We start from the raw sequence: 22,849 nt of genomic DNA on the forward strand, positions 1-22,849 counted from the left end.
GCATTTTAAGCATTTTATCAAATCATGCTTTTAATTTATTTAACTTTTATTATTAAAATTTTTTTTATAATTATATTATATAATTAATTTTTTAATTTATGAATTTAAATTGAATGCACTAGTACGCATCGATGCACATTAAAAAAGTTATTATAAACAAAAATTTATATAAGCATAATTAATTATATTTTCTTATACTTATTTTAACAGTGCTCTATTTTTTTAAAGAGTTTTAATTGTTAACAGCGTTAATTTTTTTATGTTTATGTAATCGTGATCCTATCAGCTGTCCTATCAGATTTTTGCAAAATATCATAAAATATAAAAAAATCGCGATATCGTATGCAATATTGTTTTTTTAGTGTATAAAATATAAAAAATATTTTTTCTCTATTTTGTGGAATATCACTCAGAATTTTAATTATAAAGCAGAAAATGCGAAAAAGTCTACTTTTCTCGGAAGACAAATGTATATGCGATATACGTGAAATTACAGAATTTTCGAAACGCGGAGATCTATTTTATTATATTTTCCTATAATTTTAATCGTCTTATTTTGATTCGGAATGATCGAGAAACTATCGAGGAAATGAAAAAAAACAATATCTTGATAAATAATATATAAATATTAAATAATTTATAAACTTACCGCATATTGTTGGTACGTCCATTGCTCCCAAATTTCTTTTCTCTCTCTTGCTCTCATCTGCTATTTTTTTATAGCACTTATTTATTATGTTGTATACGTAACAATCACGAAACACTTTGCACCACATTTCGATTGCGAAATGGTAATCATAAAATATATATTTAATTATATCATAAAAGAGCAACACAGAATACACGTTTTGATAAAAATTTATCATTGCGATATTATAGTTTTATCTTATTTTTTTAGAAATAAATTAATTTTCTTATTAAAAGTTAATTAATTGTTAATTATAATGATCATAGCAAATTATCTTTTTAATAATTGATCATATTTAGAAAAAGAATTTGATAATATATAAAGCGTTTTACACTACTTTACTGCTTGGATGGATGGAATGTGCAAATGATAACAAGATTATAAACAGTAGAGGCGGCTATACGCCAAATCCGAACATCATGTTATTCATTATTTATATTTTATGTATTATATATACGCGGAATATTAAAGTATAGACAAATATTTTAAATATTATAGATTATATATTTTTATTAAAAAATTGATTTATCATGAATTTATCTTTTGTTATGCTAATTACTTGATCATGCAATTCAATAGTTTAATATTTGCACGTTCTCAATCCGAATTGTGTTTAAATAATCGAGAAGTATTGTATGATAAAGTATTGGACAAAATATTTTTACTTCTATGTATCGATAGAAAAAGTTAGATAGTTAATATTGTTCTGTAAAAATTACAAAACGATAATTTATAATTTCTGTCACTTTGATTCTTACTTTATTAAATGAATAAATTAAGTGAAATATTCAATTCGAGATCTGTCGTCGCGATATATGTAGGTATAGTTATATATTTTTTATAAAAGTAAATCAATCATTAATCATAGCAAATAATTTTCTGATACTTGTTGCGATTGCGTTTAGAAAACGAATTCGGTGAAACATCTCGCACCACTATTTTTCTGTTCGAGTATCGTCATGCGAATAATAACAAAATCGAGACACACATAATAGCGCGCTATTGTTTACGTCGCCAATACTATATTATTGACAATTAGCGGCCAAAAATATTTTGCGTATTATAACATAGATAGAAGCGAGATATTAAATTATACAAAGTAATTTTATAATTTTAAATTATAAAGATTAATTATTTAATAAACGATTAATATATCACGAAGCTTATCGTTATATTACTCAGATCGATTCAACTATTTTATTACACGTTTTCAATTTGAATCATATTTAAATCCTCGTACAGTCGAACGATAAAACGGACAAAAAATATTTAATTTTAAGTATTTTTAAAGAAATAATTATAAGAGAAGAGAGAGAGAAAGAATTAATTATTAATTATATTAAATTATTCCTCGATATTTATCGCAATCGCGTTAGAAAAAAAATTTGACGGAACGTCCCGAACTACATCACTGTTCAAGTATCGCCGCGTGAATGATAAGAAGTAAGAAGTGGGAAAGAAGTTCGACGATGCGTTTCCCCCACTACTACAATACTATTCAAGTATCGTTATGCGAATAATAACAAGGCAGTAACATATAAACAATAGCGTGCTATTGTTTACGTTTACGCCGCCAAGGCCGCGTACCATATATGTTATTGATAATTCACAGCCGAAAATATTTTGTGTACTTATGACGTGTATACAAGTGAAATATTAAATTATACAAATACTTTTAATTACAATTATTTAATAAACGATTAATATAACATAGAGCTTATTGTTAATTAATATTCAGATCTGCGATTCGATTATTAAGATTATTTTATTGCGTATTGTTATATATTTGGTATCATTTTAATCACTGAAATTCATTAATCCATTAAAATTATTTTCAGAGTAGAATGCAAAACATAAAAGTTTTATTTGCTGTGATAATATGATGTGTGTGTGTGTGTATATGTATATATATATATGTGTGTACAACCCATTCCCTCTCCATGCACGCACACACACACACACACATACATATGTATAAAACATATTTATATGTCAATACTTTGTAAATTTAATTCCTTTTTTGTTTCAATGGAAATATCGGAAGAGGAAGAAAAGGATGATCAATCGGCGATGCCCATACCACAAGTCAAGGTCGATCTTAATGGTCAATTGATAATAGATGAATAGAGTCTCGTGATAGAACAAAAAGATGCAAAAAGAGTTAGAAAAATAATGTCAAATGATATTATTGTTGAAGACGGTATTTGCAATAATGGTGGTTTCTATAAGAAATAGAAGAGAAGAAAGGAGTGGCCAAGATGGGAGACGCTTAAATTTTACAAAGTCTTAAATGTAGTTGGTACTGTTTTTCTATTGATGCAGACTCTATTCCCAAATAAGATTAGACAAGAAGGTAAACAAAAGTACAAAAAAGAAGAAAGAGTTAATCGCCAATTGATTAAAAAAGCTCTGAAATACCATCTAGAGTTTGATACTGAAATATTAGAAGAGCAGTTAGGTATGTTTTCTTTTTTTCTCTTATAATTTTTCTTATTATACATTTATATTCTATCGCATCAACGCATTAGGTGTATTAAGTTTATTGATGTCGAACGCTTGCAGCTTTTTCATTTTTTTCGGCTGTCTACCAGATCTAGTCGATCGGATAAATCTCCGAAGAACTGTCCAAATCGCTATTAAAATGACTTACACTGTCATCTTCAGAATTATCGGATTTATGATCCAATCGCCTCTTTCGTGCTTTGCTTCCCTTCCTCTTTTGTTGATGAACATCACTCGCTTTGCTATTTATTTCAATGTCGATCTCGTCGCTTGTTGTGTCTTCAGCTTCTTCATTGTTAATAGTGCTTTTCAGTGCTTCACATTCCCCAATACTTTTTGCCACCAATCCTGTAATGTTTATGTGAATAAATTTATTTTAAACATAATCCGTATTCAGATTTAGTTTTCTCATTATTAATACATATCTTGTTTCATAAGTATGGCTTTAAAATGAAATTAAGATTGTAATATACTCACGATGTTTGCATCTTTTCACTGCCCTAATTATATTTTGATCATTTATCATTTTCTCCGATATCTTTTTAGGTGTTTCTTCTGGATATCTTCTGGTTTTTGTAACATTGCTAAAAACAAAATATCATTTCTGATTTATTTTCTTTAGTCAAAACAATAGTTTAAACTAAATTCAAGAAAACTGTGTGTTACAAGTACATGTTACAATTACAATTACACAGTAAATAAATGAAATATATAAGCAGATCAAATTGTTTAAGTATTATTCTAAAGTTCAAAAAATTCTAATAAAAATATTCTAATTTAACTATTTTAAATTAATTATTATAAAATTATTAATTATTATATCTGTAACAAAATTTTTTTTATTACAAGTAAGTGATTACAAAACAACTATATTGGCTTAACATTTTAATAATACAATGAAATTCAATATTATTAAAATATAAAATGTATATGATAATAAAAATATATTATAAATATAAGAAAATAATGTATGCTTACATTTATATTCTTATATTTATAGTCATCTATATGTCAAAGTATTGACATATAGATATATGCTTTACACATATGTATGTATGTGTGTGTCTGTGCGTGGGTGCATGGAGAGGGAATGGGTTGTATACTTTATCATTATTATTCAATATATTTATTGTGCTGCAATTATTCTTTGTTCTTTGTTTAACTTCACAGGATTTGTTACGAGATTATAATATATAAAATTATATATTTTCATCTTTTATTAAGCGTTTTATTTTCGTATTTTAGTGTTGTAAGAATTCCCTTCGGCTAGCCTTCTCACCGATTCTGAAACCTTCATGCATCTCTTTTGCATCGTTTTAATTCTTGGAAAGATATTTTGATTGTCAGCAGTAGTACTAAATGTGTGTGCGATCGTGGTGTAAAGAGCTGTACGTCTGCTCTCTGTGCTGAACCTTCCAGGTTCAAATCTAGCCACAGCTAAAAATATTGAATGATTCGCGATCGCCATCTCTCGAAAAGCAACGGCAAATCACCGAGAGTATTCTTGCCACGAACACCCCTCTAAAAATAAATCGATCACTAAATGAATAAGAATCAATTAATTATAGTACAATATTTATAGATTTTAGGCACAATACACAAATACAAGGAATGCTTTTATACAAAAAGTATTGTATTCTGTTTAATAAAGCAGAACTTTCTTTGTTCTAAAATAAATTTATAACTAATAATAAAAACTAATAAATAATATTATAACTAATAATAAAAACTAATAAAAATCATTAAAAACTTATGTGAAAATTATATTATTCAACTTTCCAAGTTGGACATCAATGTGGAAAAAATGGCAAGAAATAACTGTGAGTTCTAAAGCATCAACAGCTGTAACGACAGCATATCTCTATTTCGCGCTTCTTTTAAATATTATCATCAACGTGAATCTTTTATCTAGCATAATTTTCGCATTTTTTGGATCGACAGGAGACATAGTGGAGGAATCTCTCGTGGGTAACCGTAAATTACGAATTTGTAGTCTGGTCGTTTTACGACCAAAGTAAAAAGAAAATCGCATTTTAATTATGAATCATCAACAGAAGAGGAAGGGAAGCAAAGCACGAAAGAGGCGATTGGATCATAAATCCGATAATTCTGAAGATGACAATGAAAGTCATTTTAATAGCTTTAATAGATTCGGACAGTTCTCCGGAGATTTATCGAGTCCGATCGACTAAATCTGGTAGACAGCCGAAAAAAATGAAAAAGATGCAAGCGCTCGACATCAATATACTTAATACACCTAATGCGTTGATGCGATATCTGATGGTGATAAGGTCACAGAGGTTGTAAATATTTCAATCAAAAATGGCGAAAACATCGTGTCCTGAAAATATTACGAATGTAATACTGAATATAAATCAAATGGAATCGGGATCTTTGGTGATCGTATCGAAGAAATCTGCAGAGAAACCTGAAAATACTACTTTATATGATTAGCTCGAACGTTGATAATATTAACGTAGTGACTGAAATCTGAAAACGGCGGATCAGCAGAATCTTTAACGATTAAATAAAAAATTGATGAATTGACAGAACTTGACAACGATAAAAATTCCGAAAAATGATCTTTGCATTTGTACTTAACTGTATAATTCAATTTTAGATAGCATTACATATCTTCGATTTGTCGGGATTGTATATGTAATTTATATATAGAAGAGTATAAAAAAGACTGCAAAAGATGTACAAGAAAAGATTTCATAATTTTGTTATTTATGTCTGTAGTTTCGTTTCTTTTTATTATTATTATTATTATTATTATTATTAATATTATTATTATCATCATTATCATTATCATTATTATCATTATTATTATCATTATTATTATCATTATCATTATTATCATTATTATCATTATTATTATCATTATCATTATTATTATCATTATCATTATTATTATCATTATCATTATTATTATCATTATCATTATTATCATTATTATTATTATCATTTTTATTATTATCATTATTATTATTATCATTATTATTATTATCATTATTATTATTATCGCGGGGGCCGTGAAAGCGCATGCGCGCGTGCTTCCTGTCCATGCATGTACTTTGGTATATTTCAAACTTTAAACAATTAATTAAAAATTAATTATAAGCTAACAAACAAAAATAAATGCACTACAATCATCTACAAACAAAATACAATCGATTTCACATCTATTTTTGTAATTTTATAGTACTTGTCGGCTAGTTTCATATTCTACAATTAAATAATTAATTAAAAATTAATTTTGTACTAACAAACGAAAATAAATGCACAATCATCTACAAACAAAATACAATTGATTTCACACATCATTTAAAAAAAGTGTTAGTTGTTGGTTAACATCATACGAATCATGTGACCACATGCAACGCTGAAACGAGCGTTTCATAAATTCGCACCTTAAGAAAATGGACTAATCTAATACGATTGACCAATCAGAGTCCTAGTACAACAACTGGCCAATTAGCAATGTGAACTATATCGGATCCCGTCCATTTAGCATATTTGACCTTTTGTATTCGGTTTCGGATTATTATCTGATAGAAAATTAATTATTATAATATAAACTATTATTTTCTAAACGTTAAAAACATTATACATGTGTTTCCCAAATAATTTCAAGTTGATTAAAATAAAATTTTTTTTTTTTAATTATGTCTGCTAACTATACACTCAATTAATTTTTATTTATTATAAATAAATTATTATTTCCTAAATTATGAGAATATATTCCTAAATTTTCCCAAACGATTCCCAAATAAATAATAAAAAATAAGAATTATTAAATTTATCTGCTAAGTGTACGGAGGTGAATATAGATATTGTCTTGCTCGCTAGGGAAACGGAATGAATCATTGACACGCACGCGCAGTATACCAACTAGAAAAATAGTTAAAAAAAAATGGTGGCGTGATCTCTCTCAGACTTCTCTCATCTATACGACGTCGAAGATTTCGATGAAAATCCTTTTTGCTCCTCATTCGTGAACATCCTGTATCTGCTAGAGCGGGGAACACACACTTTTCCATAAGCGCATAACCATAAGCATAAGGAAATTGATTGGTTCATTTCCTTATGCATATATTTGTGGACCAATCAATTTCTTTATGTTTATGGTTATGCGCTTATGCAAAAGTGTGTGCTCCCCGCTTTAGCACTTACGATACGATTACGCATACGCATGCGCGAGATTTGTCTCTCTGTTCTCCAATTCGCAACACTATCCTGCGAGCAGTCTCTATATTCTGTGTGTTCATGACTTCTACCTTCTGCCAGTCGAATTTTCCCCGCTGGCTGCTAGCTGTATTTTTTTCAGTTCAACGGTATTTGTCATCGACGAGTGAAGGAGTTCGATGTATTGCTTTCATTGATTCGCGTGTCTAAAAGCCTTTTTCTTCTTCTTTCTTATCCTGCAAGGGCTAATCATTGCTGTGCATATATGATTACGCGATGGACGGGTCGACGAGATGATTCAGTGATGACGAGAAGAACGTTTTAAGTGCTAGAAAAGAAGCAGCTTTAAACTGGGTGATATATATTTACTGCGACGAGATCCTAACCTTATTCGACGATAAAATGAAGTCGGGCAATACAGACAAACACAGAGGCACGATACTCTTAAAACCGGAAGAAAATGAACAGATTTTTCAGCTGATAGGCAATCGATGCCAGGTGAGACAACCATTTTTTTTTCTTTTTTTATACTAAGGTTATGTTCCAAAACATCTCTGAGGAAAATTTTATTCGATAACCGGCTCGAAAAAATTTCGATATGACCATTGAGCAAAATTTTCCTCGTAGACGATGTTTCTTGGAATGTAACTTAAGTAAAGAAATTAATACAACTTTCATGTAAAACGCCACGTTAATTCCCCGAAGAAATATAAATTGTCCTTGAGCTAGTAAAATTCAGAGGCGGATGATAGTGCATAAGTTTCGAAAATAATTAATTTTTCTTGAAACTATATACAGTAGTTCTTACACATAGTATAAATTTTCCTTGGTGTAATATCGAGTATTTAAATAAAAAAATCTCAGATATTATACTTTTGAAGAGAAATAATATATACTTTTATTAAACCTTCATATACTTTTATTAAACCTTCTGTACTCTCCTTGAAAAGTGTAAACTAGAAAAATATTAGTATATCATTAAATTAGGAATTTTATAATTGTATCAATCAGCATTTTGACACATACATATTGATTTATTTAACATATATATATGTAATATTTTCCTCATGCAGAATGGTTTATTTGTTATTTTTAGTGTTTAGCTGCTGGTGTTATACAACTATATTTGACAGAACCTCCTTTACATAGAGATTGGATTAAAAAAAGTACAGGTATTATAACTCTAATAAGAGACAATCCGAGACGTAGTTTCTTTTTACGATTGTATTGCTTGCAAAGAAAAGTAATGTTGTGGGAACACGAAGTTTATAATTCAATGGAATACAAAGCACCAATATCATATTTTCATACATTTGAAGCAGAAGATTGTATGGCTGCATTTAATTTTGCAAGTGAAACTGAAGCTATTACATTAAGGTATGTCAGGAATAAATAATTTTGCTTATAAATAAAACAAATTGGTTGAAAAAACATCTAGAAGAGATATATTTTTATAGGAACATACTTCTTGGTAAATTAAATGCTAAACGTCAGAGAAGACAAGAAAGAAAAGCAAAAGAAGTAGAGCCTAGTGGTACTATATCCTGGAAAAATCAAACTAGTGTATCAGCATTTACAGTTACATCAGGTTCACCGAGTAATTTATCGAATGGTGCACCTGTTGGTGTTAATAGAAGTGCGTCAAGTAGTTCAATGTATAAAACAAAGAAGAAAAAAAATGAACAAGACCTTAAACGCAAGTTAACAAAGGATGATATTGGTCTTCCTTCTAATTTCAGGTACAGATTTAAACTATTTTGTTTCATACCTGTTACTTAGAGACATATGTATATTATTTTAATCTCTTATAGGCATGTGGCACACTTGGGGTGGGATGTAAATAATAAAGGTCTGGAATTAGATTCTGTAGATTCACAATTACAACAATTTTTCAATAATGCTGGTGTATCGGAACATGAACTCCAAGATAAAGGCACTCGAAAATTTATCTATGATTTTATTGAAAGGAATGGAGGTATGAGCGCAGTGCAAGAAGATATTCGGCCATTGGCTAATGAAAAAAGTACTATTCAGCCTCCTGCGTTGCCGCAAAGGCAGGAGTATCCTCCACCTGTTCCAGCGCGAACTATACCTGTGAGTTTTATTTCAATATTAGCTATGTTAATTATTAAAATTTTATCAATTAACATTTTTTATTTTTTACTTTATTCGGTATAAAATTAATAACGCAATAATCGGATATAATAGGAGATAATAAAACGAGTTTTTTTAATAAAATAAATAAAATTAATAATATATAGAATGTCTCCCATTTTAAATTATACATTGAAATTTCTCCAAAACTATGCAAGATACTAAAATAGTTTATTAGTATTATATGGTTTTGAGAATGTTTTTTCATTAAAAAAATTTTTTTATAGTCTTTTTTTTGTAATGAATTCATTAACTTATGATTTAAGGTCGTGAAATTCTAGAATGTCCTATTTTAATTCAAAACGAGCGAATATCTCGAAAACTAAGACTTACAGACAAAAATGTTTTAGATAAAAATGAAAAAATTTTAAGAGAGTTTTAACACAATAATATTTATTTGATCTTGGATAGAAAGAGTAAGATCATAAGTTACTTTAAAATTTTTTAATGGAAACTTCCATTTTTTATTACAGATTATTTAATATCTCAATAAAAATGTTATTTATATGTGTATTTCAGCATCAAACACGGAGTGCTCCGCCTTTACCTCCAAATCGTCTTAGCGTATCTTCTCCATCACAAAGTGTGCCATCTAGCTTATCTCTGAATACATCTTCGAACACTTTGTCTAATGTCCCATCAATACACAGAACTTTACCATCGAGACCACCACCACCCAATATAACTGTAGCACCGACTCTTCCTCCACCTCCTCCTCCACCTCCACCTACTCCTCCTTCTAGATCCAATTCGAATATTTCCATACCACCTCCACCACCACCTTTACCGGATATGAATAACACCAACAACATAACAATTAACACAAACGCTACTAATAACAACAATGAAGAGTCGATCACTGATCTTAGACCAATGCTTATGGAATCTATTAGAAGTGGTACAACTTTAAAGGTACGTATGTTCATGAAAGTGAATTATCTTGTGATTGGATAAAAATCAGTTTGTTGTTGTATAAATTTATTTTTTACTTTTGTTTTCTAGAATTTTAAGCTAAATTGTATATATAATAATCATATAGAATGAAATCAACTATTAGTTGTGTTAGAATTTTAGATTTTTGTTGTAAAATTGCTGAATATGTATAATATATTGTGCATCATATAATCAACTTTATCACATAAATTTCAGTAAATAATTATTTTATTTTCAGTAAATAATTATTTTATTTTCAGTTTAATACCAAAATTAATTGTAAATAAGGAATCTTTTAATATTGTAAAATATTTGAATATTTCTATTAGAAACCAAAAGAATTAGAGTTTCATTATCATATTTTTACTATTTCTTTTTTTCTTTCTCTCTTTCTCTTTCTTTCTGGTATATTTTTTATATTTTAAAAGTTAAATGAAAAAATATATATTAAGCAAAAATTACAAATAAAATTACATAATTAATGAAATATTATGTATTAAAAGGGGAATAAAATAACAATGTGAAATATAAAAATGTTAGAATTATATATTTCTTTATCAGTTGTTAAATGAAAAAGAAAAGTATTAATGTTTTTTAATATTTTAAATATTTAAATGTATAGTAGATAAAAAGGTAAACGCAAGTAAAAGGAAAAAAGGGGATTAAAAAAAATTAAAGCAAAAAAGAAGGAAAAAGAGAGAAAGAAGAAAAAATTTCTAAATGTGGTTTTGATAAATATATAAAATTTTGATTTTTTCTTTTAAATTAATTTCGCAAAAAGTAAAATTAAAGATAAAAAGACATGTAGTTTTAGTTCTGTGATATAAAAAACACATTGTCAATTTAATAAATATTTTATTTTTTAGAAAGTTAATAAGATGGAAACAAAATCAGCATTGATTGAGGATTCAAGAGGGGAGCTGCTTCGACAAATACGAGAGGGTATTGAATTGAAACCTGTTCCAAATGAAGTAAAATTAAATACAGGACCTGCACCTCGTGGTGGTTGCCTGGCTGATGCGTTATCCAGGGCTCTAGCTGAACGATCTCGTGCAATTCATAGTGAAAGTGAAGAATCAACTAGTGATACCACTGATGATGATGAATGGGATGACTAGATTATAGGTTAGTAACCAAATTTTTTTTTATACATTTTGGTTATATGAAAATCTTATTCGTTATATTTTTATTGTATTTATTTTTTTTATTAAAGACAATGATATTTTATATAAAAATATAATTAATAGACTACAATAAAATAAACTACTGTGATAACCATACTATTAATAAAAAACATTAACAAAGCTAACTATAAATATGTAATATAAATAACTATAAATATGTAAATAACTTTGAATTTTCATGTCCAAAGAAGAAAGTAAATCAGATAAAAATATTTAAAAGAAGCAATTCTTATATAGATACAAGATTAAAAAGAATAAAGGCTCTACAGCCTAAAACAGGTAAGGGCAGATTATAATACATATTATAATCATTTTACAAAAAAAAAGAGAGGATAAGAGATTATAATGTGGCATAAGTGTCAGTAACTATTCTTTCTTTAATACTATTATGATTATAATTATTTCTATAATTAAATAGTTACATTTGAAATATTTTATTAGATAAAAAATTATTATTTCAGATAAAATAATACTTCAAATAAAAAATATAGCACATAATCTATAAATTTGAATTTAAAATTATTCTTTCTTTAAAGATATTTAAACATAAGATAAACATTCTATTTTATCATAAATTAATAATATCGTATTGTAAGCAAATATAATTTTAATTATTTATAAGACAATGTCTTATTCTTTTGAGATGATTCTATTAACATCTCGATTAGATATAAGTACATTGACTGATGCAGGAATTCTCGGTATATCGCTCATGCGATTTCATATCATGATATCTATATCTATCATGTCTCGAGACATGAGTAAGGAAGCATTATTTTTTTTTGTAAATTAAACGGCAGAATGAGAATTATATGATGATCAAGTTAAAAATTTTATATATATATATATATATATATATATATATATATATTATCATTTATATATTTAATTATTCATTTTAAGAAAACCCTACTTCACATTCATATATATATATATATATATATATATATATATATATATATATATATATATTAAATGCATATAATTTTTAAAATACTTAAAATATTTAAAAATTAAAATACTTATTACTATCAATAATAAAATACAGTTTTATTGTTAAGAACAATAAATGATTAATTATCTTTATTTATTGTATATTTTATACTAGTAATCGATTTATTTTAATAATTTTCGTGTTTATTTTAAATTGTACTGTTCTCTTAATAAATATATTTTATTGTTATATGATGTAGATATTGAATATGGAAACTCAACTGCAAGAGAAGTCATCAGAAGAATAATGCAAGGCATAAAATATAGTTTTGCCACTATGGAGAAATCCTAGTCAGAAAAAAATAATATAACATATTAATTATTATTATATTTTATTATATTTTATACAATTTCATCTTCAAACTATATTATACAAACTGGATCCATATGTTTCCTTTCATATTTACATTGTTTGACTAGTATATATATTTAGTATGTATATCATTTATAAATTTAAAATTCTAATAGTATTATCATTATTACTATATTCAGATAAATAGCAAAAATTTATACTTATTTGTAACAATAATATAAAACAGCAAGATATTCAAGCTCATGTTTGTTGATAAATAAATATAATGAGAATATAAAATTGCAAAAGAATTTCAATTTGCACATGCTTGGATAAAGAATGCAAATAATAAAGCATTTAAAGATGTAGCAAACATATTATTTTTATGGCCAATAATAATTTTTTATTACAATGCGATATGTAATAGTTATGGACAATCTTTATTTTATATTTTTTGTAAATTATAATGCAAAAAATATTGCTTTTTTTATGTTTCTATATGAAATCATAGTACAATGTGTTTGTAAAATATTTTAAATATTATTATAAATATTTTATAAAATATATATTTTTCTAATAATTTTCAGTAAAAATTTTAAATATTTTATGAATTAAAATTTTAAATATCTTATGAATTAAATAGAAATAGGACAAAAATTTATTAAAATTTATTAAAAATTTGTTAGAATTAATTTTATTGTTCATCGTTTTTATATAATATTTATAAAATTGAAATTAACTGTTGTTAAATCAAGTTTTTGTTGTGAAAAAATCTATTTCAAGTTTGTAGATCAAAGTTTATCAAATACAAATTGATCAAAGAATATATATCTGCAGAATTTGGTGCAGTATTTTTGTAATATTCTGTATAATTCTGTTTATTAATTTCGAAATAATTTTTATTTATGATATTACACATAAATTCAAAACAAATATTTTAAATATAAAACTAATATATTACATATAAAAACAATATTTCTTAAGATTTTTGTAAAATTGGCATAATTTTAAATTGATCGAAGCAAGAAAGCTTGAACATTTATAATACACATTATAATGAATAGTATAGATACATTAGATGTAGGTCAGATTCCGAAATAATAAATTACAAATAATAAATTACAAATACCCAGCTTGATAAATAATTTTTAATGATTTCATCACTCGGAATATGATAACAAAATTAATAAATAATTTGTTTTATTTGCTATATTTCCAACATACAATTTTATTTTTACGTGATATATTTTTATACATTATTAATAATTACATATTTCTTCTTACATAGAGTATATTGAATTTTTATAGAATTTAGGAGAAAAAAATAACAAATTTGATTCTTTACAAGAAAATAATACTAGATGTAATGAAACTGTAAAACTATTTTTATATATGTTGATAGAATTTACAGATACACGTATTTCTTTCTCTCCTGCCGACCCTTAAACTATAATATAGCTATTGCCATCAAAGATTGGAATTATACAAATAATATTACATATATATTAAAGTAATTTTATTATTTATTTAATAATTCTATATATATATATATATATATATATATATATTTATTTATTTATTCTATTATATATATATTTTTTTTATATATTTAAATAATTATCAATCAAAAGTTAATTTAAACTTTATGCTAATTATTTGCATACATTGTTTTTTTTTAAGATTCTTGTTTTTTTATTAACTTTGTATTAACTACATTAAACTATATGTAACGTTAGAAATGAAAAATCGTGTAAATTTTCTTTTTGCGAAAATTGTATGTTGTTACGTCTCAGCGACGCTCTTTCTCTCTCTATACCTCAGTTAGTGAGAAAAAGATTGCTCTCTACTTTTATAGGGCAACCTGCTTCCACCGGCTATACCCCAGGGACGCCGAGAGCTAGGACTAATCTAGTGGATCTAGGGGAATGATGTAGGCGCGGAACTATTTGGTTACTAGGAAGTTTCACTAGGTATTTTAGGGATATAGACGCAACTAGGTATATGTAATTCGAAGGTTAATCAGGTTTAAAGAATAGACTTTTAATATTATAATAAAAGAAAGATATCGATTATGGTTGCGTTTTAGCGGCAAGTCCGCTTGTATTGCGGGTTCACCATATGCAAGGGGCTTGTTATTTAAGATATATATATATATTAATTAGAAACCGTAAGAGTTAGAGAATTAAGATTTGAAAAGGAACATTATGATAGAAATTAAGAATAGTTAACAAATTGTGGACACTAAATAATAGAGAGTTAGTTAGATCGAATTAATTTATTATGAGAATTGTCTAAGGGATAAGGTCTTTTATTTAATATCAATACTTGATTATATTATGACTCTAAATTTCTGATAGAAAGGGAAGGTTTAGAAAAGAGATCGAATGTCGCCAGGGGCACCGTAATAAGCGCTCGGCAACGATGGAATTTTAGGGAGAATGTGTAATGTCGCCAGGGCACCGTAATTAGCGCTCGGCAACTAGGTTCAAGGATTGGGTTGTGTTCAGAAAATTAGATAATAAATTTGATTTTAATTTAATCTCCTGTTGTCATTTCTTGTGGGAGATTTTTAAATTGATAGGAAACGCCGCCAGGGCACCTCGATCAGCGCTCGGCAACTAGGTTTAAGGGTTATATAAAGAATTCAAGAAGAAAGGAGGAAGTCGCCAGGGGCACCATAAGCGCTCGGCAACGAGGTCAAAATTTAGGAAAAAGGGAGTCGCCAGGGGCACCATAAGCGCTAGGCAACAAGGTTTAAGGATTATATTCAGAATTTAGGAAGAAAGGAGGGAGTCGCCAGGGGCACCATAAGCGCTCGGCAACGATGGATTTTCGGGAAAAAGAGCAAAGTGTTGCAAGATTAAGTCAGGTTCAAATGACAACAGTAGTATATATTTTGCATGGAATTTATAAATCTTACTTAGTATTGATATTAGGGTGTGTTTTAAATAATAGTAGGATAATAGATTAAAGTTGACTGACTGGAAACTGTCAGCCACATGCTAATGCTTGACAGAGGATTTCTTATTATTTAGAGGATGAAAAGATAATTAATTGATATTAGGGGTTGTCAGTTAATTCAAATAAAGTTTCTAATATTTATGGAAAGATGGGATTTATAGTAATTGTAAGTACTTACCGTGATGTGGCAGAAAAATCTTTCCTTCTGTTCAAGTTCTGGTCGTACCTTGTTAAGCCCTTCTCTCGTCCTTTAAGACCTCGGTCGTGGATGAAGTAGGCCGGATAAAAGTACACAGATGTATGCACAAAGTTCTTTATTATTTCTTTAGTTTTACACAACTTAACACTGAATCGACAATTATATTAATCGAAATGGAATAATGAATAGTACGCGAACAATGAACGAATAATACGGAGCGAATACTTGTACGAAATAGTAAGGAATTAATAATGAATAATGTTAGCTAAGAATAAATGATTCGAATGCTTGAAGATCTCTTAATTGACTGACCGAACTGAATGTAATGCTATGACTGAATGATCTGAACGTAATGCTCTGAATTGACTGTTCCGATTTGACTGCTCCGATTTGACTGCAATGAACGTAATGCTCTGATTTGACTGCCCCGATTTGACTGCCCGATTTGACTGCCCGATTTGACTGCCCCGATTTGACTGCTGCGATTTGACTGCCCCGAAGGTTCGAAATCGCCGGCTTATATACTGTCGAAACAAAGGGTCTTCGGGCCGTGCGCAGCACACGCGTCGCGCTCTGGAAGATTCTTAGAATGATTCAGTGAAGGACTTCTGAGAAGAAAGATTTTTAACAACAATTCTTCTGAGAATTGTCGATCGATATGTTTATCTGACTATTGAGTTTCGGCGCTCGTGGTCGTAGCTGTCGCATGTCCGTTCGACTTATCGCTCGCAATATCAGGTTTCACTAACATGAGGCCTCTTATGCGCATTCTCTTCTTAAGCTTAGTTAATATTTTATAATATAAAATCCTTAATAATATGGTTAATATTTATGCTTATTAATTTATGGAATCATTTGTTCTATTTATTTCAGTTCTGATAATAAGTTGGCAATTTAATTAAAGTTATGGCATTCTATAGTTTAAAATATAGATATTTTAGATAACTTATTTGTATTATATGCAATGTATATAATTTATGATTCCATAGAATATAAGCCTCTTAAATTTATATTTATGGTCGCTTAATCGATACTACAATAAAGCATATTAATTTTATTAAAATCATTTCTTTATGGAAGCATTCGCGCATTATATAATAACCTGTTTTAATTAATATGATTTTAATTATTTATAAAGTATAATTGTATTGGATATAGTATTGAAAGTTTTATATGTGATGTTTTGGATAAAATAATTATAAATATTCAACAAATTATAGTCAATAAATTATTATTATATACGTTTTATGATTCCATAAAGTACGGCGCATTTACTCCTCAATTTAAGAGTGAGTAATTATTATATATATTTGTCTGTATGATAAATATTAAAATCTTAAAAGTTAGATATTAGTATCGATATTATCGAGTATGAAACTCGCTCGCAAGTTCGTTCTTAAAGTAATCAGCAGGTTAGTTCTAGAAAGTCACTGCTGTACAACTAGCTAGTTCTAAATAATGCTTCCTGATTCGTCAATCCAAGGAATTCTCAATTCCTTGCGCCATCGATTATTATTACTAAAAGGATTAAAATATATTCAGGTTTTAGGCTAAATAACCATATGGAACTAAAATAATAAGCGATTAATGAAATTAGTTAACAATTAAAATAAAAGCAAATGTATTACATAATTATTCTATAGGTATTTTGTAGGGATAAAAGCGGTACTTAATTACTAGCTAAAATATAGTTTTTAAAATTGGCAGGACGTTACAGGACCAATCAATTTCCTTATGCTTATTGTTATGCGCTTATGCAAAAGTGTGTGCTCCCCGCTTAACTGTTTTGATACTTCAATTTATTAGTGGACGAAAAAAGAAAAAGAGTGACAAAAGTGAATATGATTATTTAATATTCAAATATGTTTCGAGATATCTTAGGAAAAATAATGTTCAGCACAGAAAGGAATTATTTGAAACTCGTAAGGGGAGCCAGAATTTTACATTTAGACAGTGGAAAGTTTATACCTCAAAAGCCTAAACTTAAAACATTACCGAGTAAGAAAATAACACAGAGTTATGTATACTTCACATCTTTAATTATGCTAAATTACTCACATTAAATCTGCACATTGTGCATTTACAGTTTTTCAATATCCAATAAGTCAAGAAGATACTCGTAGAGTTTATGTATGGGGTCTTGCAGAACATGGAGCTCTTGGAGAAGTAAAAGTATTGCAAAAAAATACAATTTCATATCTCTCAAAGCCAAACAGATTACAGTTTGCTGAACAATACAAAGTAACAGATATTGCTTGTGGATACGGTTTTACAGTTTATGCTGTACATTCTTCAGATAAAAATATTGTTTATGGAACTGGAATAAATACAGATTCACAACTTGGTAATTAAGGATTGAGCTTTCTATTTCCACTTTTTATTAAAATTATTAAATTATTTTTATTTTATTTAAAACAAGTTTTGCTCTTGAAAATTATATCACAAGTTATTTTCCTATAATAGGTTTTAATGAAACTGACAAGAGATTTCCTAATAATATGGTGTTTGTTCCAAGACCAATAAATTTGCCATTACTAAAAGAGAATGCTTCGACAAAAGTTATAGGCATGGCTGCTGGAAGAGCACATTTATTAATATTAACAACAGAAGGTTTGTTCACATTAGGCAATAATGCATATGGTCAATGTGGTAGGCCAATTATATTGAATGAAAATTACGAGAAAAATAAGGTTGTTCATCATATACCTAATATTAAAGGACATAAAATTACTGCAGTGACAGCTGGTCAAGATCACAGGTATAAAACTCTGATTCAACATTATTTACATAATTGCAATTTTTTCTTATATATTTTTCTCATTACCATTATATATAACAGCATACTCTTGACAGAGATAGGTGAGGTATATACATTTGGCTGGGGTGCCGATGGACAAACAGGTCTTGCGCATTATCGAAATGAACATCGCCCAAGTTTAGTTAAAGGTGATCTGGCAGGACAGCGTATAATCAAAGTTGCTTGTATTGCTGATTGTGTGTTAGCTCTTAGTGGTATGCAAGAATATTTTTTTTCTGGATTTGATATAAATAATTTATAAGAAATCAAAGCAAATCAGTGAAAAATATTTCTTTTTAAGATAAAGGGAAAGTCTATGGGTGGGGTAATTCAGAGTACGGACAATTACCAATCAAAGAAGATAGTTGTCAAGTAAATATTGCTACAGAATTAGATATACTTCAAGAATTAGGACATATTACAGACATTGCAACAGGTGGATGTTTTTGCATGATTTTAAATAGTAGGTATTATACATATAATTAAAAAAATATATGTATTATATATATAACACATAATTTATAGTATTATAAATCAATGTTTTATTGATTATTTTATTGATTATTATTTATACTTTCAACTTAAAGAAAACTTTTACGAAGATTTTATTTGAAAATATGAAATTTTTTTACATCAGTTCATTTATTTTGTGTGTCATGTATGTGCTAATATATTCTTGCATTAATTAATATATTTACATTATAGATACTGGTAATGTCTATGTATGGGGATATGGTATACTTGGTCTTGGTCCTCAAGTGCAGAAAATATTAAAACCAACTATGATTCCTCCTACATTATTTGGCAATAATGTATATAATCGTGATATCAAGGTAATTAAAGTAATACAAAATTTAAAAAATTCGAAAACTTTTTAATATATATTTTATTCATAAATCTATTTTTACATATATAGATAGCAAAAATATATTGTGGAATTAGTCAATTAGCAGCACTAACCAACTCAGGAGATTTATACATGTGGGGTAACAATAAATTTGGATCATTGGGATTAGGACATATAAAGGATCAATTTTTTCCTTTGAGGGTAAAAGTTTGTTATATATATATATATATATATATATATATATATATATATATATATATATAATTTTTAATCCATTATTCTAATGTTCCGTATTAACTGTCACAAATGTGATCTGGGACTTGCATATTTTATTTAAAAAAATAAGTGAAAAGATAAAATAATAAGACATAAATGCATAATATATCTGTGATCTTTATGAGAATTTTGCATAATTTGTTGTTTTATCATAGGTAGCAGTAGGGGCTCAAGTGAAAAAAATTGCCTGTGGAGTGGATCATACAGTGACTCTTTGTAAACCTTTCATTTAAAAATGCAGCATTTCTTCATTACGTCAATTTATTTATGTAAACAAATTTATATATAATTTCTTGTTTTAACATATTTACTTTCATCAATATACATGCGCACGCGCGTGCGCGCACACACACACACACATATACAAATAATACAATAATTACAAAATGTTTCATGAACTTGTTATAAAAAAGTAATAAAATATATGTGATATGATTTACAATTAATTTAGCATTTAATTAATGTTGAACATACATATGTCAAAACATTAATTTTGTTTATTTTTATAAGTTTATTTTAAAAGTTAATTTATGTAATATTTTGGTATTATGTACTATAAGAAGTTATAAATCATATTTATGATTAGGAGAGAAATGCTTAGCATATTTATGTGTGCACTGCTTACACATACCAGATTCTCATAAGAAATGGTATATTTTATCATGTGAGGAAATCTGCATATTTTTGCATCTAAAAAAACAAATATATTTGAAAATACATAAAAAAAGAAATATACGAAATTATTAATAATTATTATTTATAACTGTATATAAAAATATATATCTTTAAAAATTATAAATAATAATTATTACAGACATTTAATTTTTCAAATTTAAGTTTTTACTCTTCTGTGTTTTACCTTTACATTGATAATTTGTGACTGAAGAATTGGCTGTTATTGATAGATATAATGGATTGCAGAGATGGATTAAACCAGCTTCAGCGCAAGAAAATGTAACAATATGACTGTTACTATTTATTGATGCACATGATACACTTGTATCTTCTGTCGAATTAAAATTTATGAAATATCGCGATGTGCATACTTTAAGATCACCCCAGCCAAAGCCTTCAATCTGTATGTAAAGTATATTTATTTATAATATACACAAAATATTTTCTCTCTATATTATGTAACTAAAACTGTATCAACTTATGAAAAAAATCTTTACCTTTATCGTAGAAATATGATCGCTATCGCTAGAAAAGAAATAATTCGGATGCAATTTATAAGAAACCATCGTAGCAGGTTCAATATAATCGATAAATGAATTGGAAGATCCAACAATAGAATAATCGGATCCACATTGTGTATTGATCAAGCGTTGTGGAACTGTAATACGCAAAATAATGTGTGAAAATTATATTTTGCAGAATTCAAAAGAAGTAGTAAACTATATGACAAATTAGTTCGTATATCTACCTTGTTTTATTCTCGAAATTAAATCAACAATTGTTGAAGTTCCTTGTAAATTATCTATAGCAGTGGTGGAAAATAAATCACTTCTTGGATTGCTTACAAAATCTGACCATCTGTCCTTTGATCCATATGTCAATATAAGTAATACAGTGTCTGTGTGAAATAATACCAATCGTAAAGAATAATTTATGTAATTCATTAAATTTGTAAAGTGATATAAAAAATGAATAGAATATATAATAAAAATTTTAGTTTGTAGTTTTCATAAAAATCGAAGATTCACCTGGTATTTGCTCTTGCATCTTCCTTATCTGTTCTATACAGTATTCCTTGTCGGTTTCGACAACAGATGATGTATATGGAATAATCAAAACTACATTAGATTTTGCTTGTCCAAGACCGTGGCGTTCATTATCTAATTTCTTTTTTTGTGAAGAAATTAATTTCTCAAATAATTTAGCGAGATTGAAACCGCTACTAACTGAAGAAAAAAAAAGTTCTAATTTCTATATATTTAATTTAGTATACATCAGTACCATTACTAAACTATACATACCATTTCTATAATTTGTTATATTATAATAATCAAAATCTAAAATACTGTTAGTAGTATTGATGATGATACTACTATCATAACCATTAAAAATTGTATATTGACTATTGTATCGATTTATTTCCATTTTATCCAATATATTTCTATAAAAAGAGACAAAATGTATATCTGTACCTTGTAATTATATTTCTATCTTTTTTATAAATTTAGTTAATCTTTCCTAGCAATTTATATTTGTATATAAATTATACTTACGCAATAATTGATTGTATCAAATCAAAAGGCCATGTTGTATCAATGATAATTGTTAGATCAACAGCGATTTGAATAACATCATCGAAACTTCTTATTTCTGCATCTTGACAGGATGGGTCTTTATTCATTGAAGAATCTTGAAAAATATTTAATATAAATTTATATTTTATTATATTACATTATATATTATTTTATTATGTTATACTAATTTATATCTTATTGTTCTATGAAAGTATTTAATTTTCCCAAATAATAAGAGATAACATAATATACTTACGAATATACTGAGATAGTTCGTTCGTCGCTTGCATTGCGAATCTTTTGATTACATCGTCGTCCATCGTAGCCTTATGTAAATATTCCTCTAAGACTAACGAAGCACTATATGCCTATAAATGAAAAACAAGTTTGTTAATATATATATATATATATATATATATATATATATATATTATATTTGAATTATTTATAAATTTATAATACTAATAATTTTTTAAAATTTTATTGCATATCGATTCATATATACGCGCTATAAATACTATATTTTTTAATTTTTTCTTATTAATTAACTTTATAGTTTATACATAATAATACTAAAATACATAAT

The 22,849-nt window shown here is 27.3% G+C and overlaps 4 protein-coding genes across 7 annotated transcripts in view; 2 read left to right on the plus strand and 2 right to left on the minus strand.

Annotated features, from left to right (window-relative positions):
* Positions 1-3,281: 3,281 nt before the first annotated feature.
* Positions 3,282-3,719, minus strand: LOC126849110 (uncharacterized). Its single transcript, XM_050590668.1, has 2 exons — positions 3,668-3,719; positions 3,282-3,538 (listed from the first exon to the last, which is right to left on the minus strand). Exons 1-2 carry the CDS (start codon positions 3,714-3,716, stop codon positions 3,282-3,284), a joined length of 306 nt encoding a protein of 101 aa, XP_050446625.1. The 5' UTR covers positions 3,717-3,719.
* Positions 3,720-7,414: 3,695 nt separating this feature from the next.
* LOC126849284 (actin nucleation-promoting factor WASL-like) lies at positions 7,415-13,382 on the plus strand. 3 transcript variants are annotated; one of them, XR_007687386.1, is made up of 8 exons: positions 7,415-7,876; positions 8,475-8,755; positions 8,836-9,117; positions 9,190-9,472; positions 10,052-10,444; positions 11,332-11,590; positions 11,838-11,928; positions 12,843-13,382. XR_007687386.1 is itself a non-coding variant. In XM_050590972.1 (7 exons), exons 1-6 carry the CDS (start codon positions 7,781-7,783, stop codon positions 11,581-11,583), a joined length of 1,587 nt encoding a protein of 528 aa, XP_050446929.1. In that variant the 5' UTR covers positions 7,415-7,780; the 3' UTR covers positions 11,584-11,590; positions 12,843-13,381. The 3 variants fall into 3 exon arrangements, 1 of the variants encoding a protein (XP_050446929.1); XR_007687387.1 differs by having other exon boundaries at positions 11,841-11,928; XM_050590972.1 differs by lacking the exon at positions 11,838-11,928 and having other exon boundaries at positions 12,843-13,381.
* Positions 13,383-17,801: 4,419 nt separating this feature from the next.
* LOC126849117 (RCC1-like G exchanging factor-like protein) lies at positions 17,802-20,460 on the plus strand. The gene is made up of 8 exons (XM_050590690.1): positions 17,802-18,092; positions 18,181-18,438; positions 18,558-18,852; positions 18,934-19,106; positions 19,193-19,354; positions 19,597-19,724; positions 19,808-19,939; positions 20,170-20,460. The coding sequence occupies exons 1-8, from the start codon at positions 17,957-17,959 to the stop codon at positions 20,245-20,247; spliced, it is 1,362 nt and encodes a 453-aa protein (XP_050446647.1). The 5' UTR covers positions 17,802-17,956; the 3' UTR covers positions 20,248-20,460.
* The window catches only part of LOC126849116 (uncharacterized), a 5,584-nt gene continuing 2,992 nt past the window's right edge, over positions 20,258-22,849 (minus strand). For both annotated transcript variants that reach the window (XM_050590689.1, XM_050590688.1), the window contains 8 exons: positions 22,520-22,631; positions 22,243-22,378; positions 21,991-22,130; positions 21,718-21,915; positions 21,438-21,587; positions 21,187-21,347; positions 20,874-21,090; positions 20,258-20,704 (listed from right to left, as the gene is read on the minus strand). In XM_050590689.1, the coding sequence (XP_050446646.1) occupies positions 20,568-20,704; positions 20,874-21,090; positions 21,187-21,347; positions 21,438-21,587; positions 21,718-21,915; positions 21,991-22,130; positions 22,243-22,378; positions 22,520-22,631 (1,251 nt within the window). In that variant the 3' untranslated portion in view covers positions 20,258-20,567. The remainder of the gene's footprint in view (positions 20,705-20,873; positions 21,091-21,186; positions 21,348-21,437; positions 21,588-21,717; positions 21,916-21,990; positions 22,131-22,242; positions 22,379-22,519; positions 22,632-22,849) is intronic.

The sequence above is a fragment of the Cataglyphis hispanica genome, chromosome 4, assembly GCF_021464435.1.
Source record: "Cataglyphis hispanica isolate Lineage 1 chromosome 4, ULB_Chis1_1.0, whole genome shotgun sequence".
NCBI classification, from domain to species: domain Eukaryota; kingdom Metazoa; phylum Arthropoda; class Insecta; order Hymenoptera; family Formicidae; genus Cataglyphis; species Cataglyphis hispanica.

Coding starts and splice junctions, on each gene's coding strand:
- LOC126849110 (XM_050590668.1), bottom strand. CDS start 3,716: ATGATAAATGATCAAAATATAATTAGGGCAGTGAAAAGATGCAAACAT. Junction 3,539..3,667: donor AGTGAAAAGATGCAAACATC/GTGAGTATATTA, acceptor TAAACATTACAG/GATTGGTGGCAAAAAGTATT.
- LOC126849284 (XM_050590972.1), top strand. CDS start 7,781: ATGAAGTCGGGCAATACAGACAAACACAGAGGCACGATACTCTTAAAA. Junction 7,877..8,474: donor TGATAGGCAATCGATGCCAG/GTGAGACAACCA, acceptor TGTTATTTTTAG/TGTTTAGCTGCTGGTGTTAT. Junction 9,473..10,051: donor TTCCAGCGCGAACTATACCT/GTGAGTTTTATT, acceptor TGTGTATTTCAG/CATCAAACACGGAGTGCTCC.
- LOC126849117 (XM_050590690.1), top strand. CDS start 17,957: ATGTTTCGAGATATCTTAGGAAAAATAATGTTCAGCACAGAAAGGAAT. Junction 18,853..18,933: donor ACAGCTGGTCAAGATCACAG/GTATAAAACTCT, acceptor TATATATAACAG/CATACTCTTGACAGAGATAG. Junction 19,725..19,807: donor TATATAATCGTGATATCAAG/GTAATTAAAGTA, acceptor TTACATATATAG/ATAGCAAAAATATATTGTGG.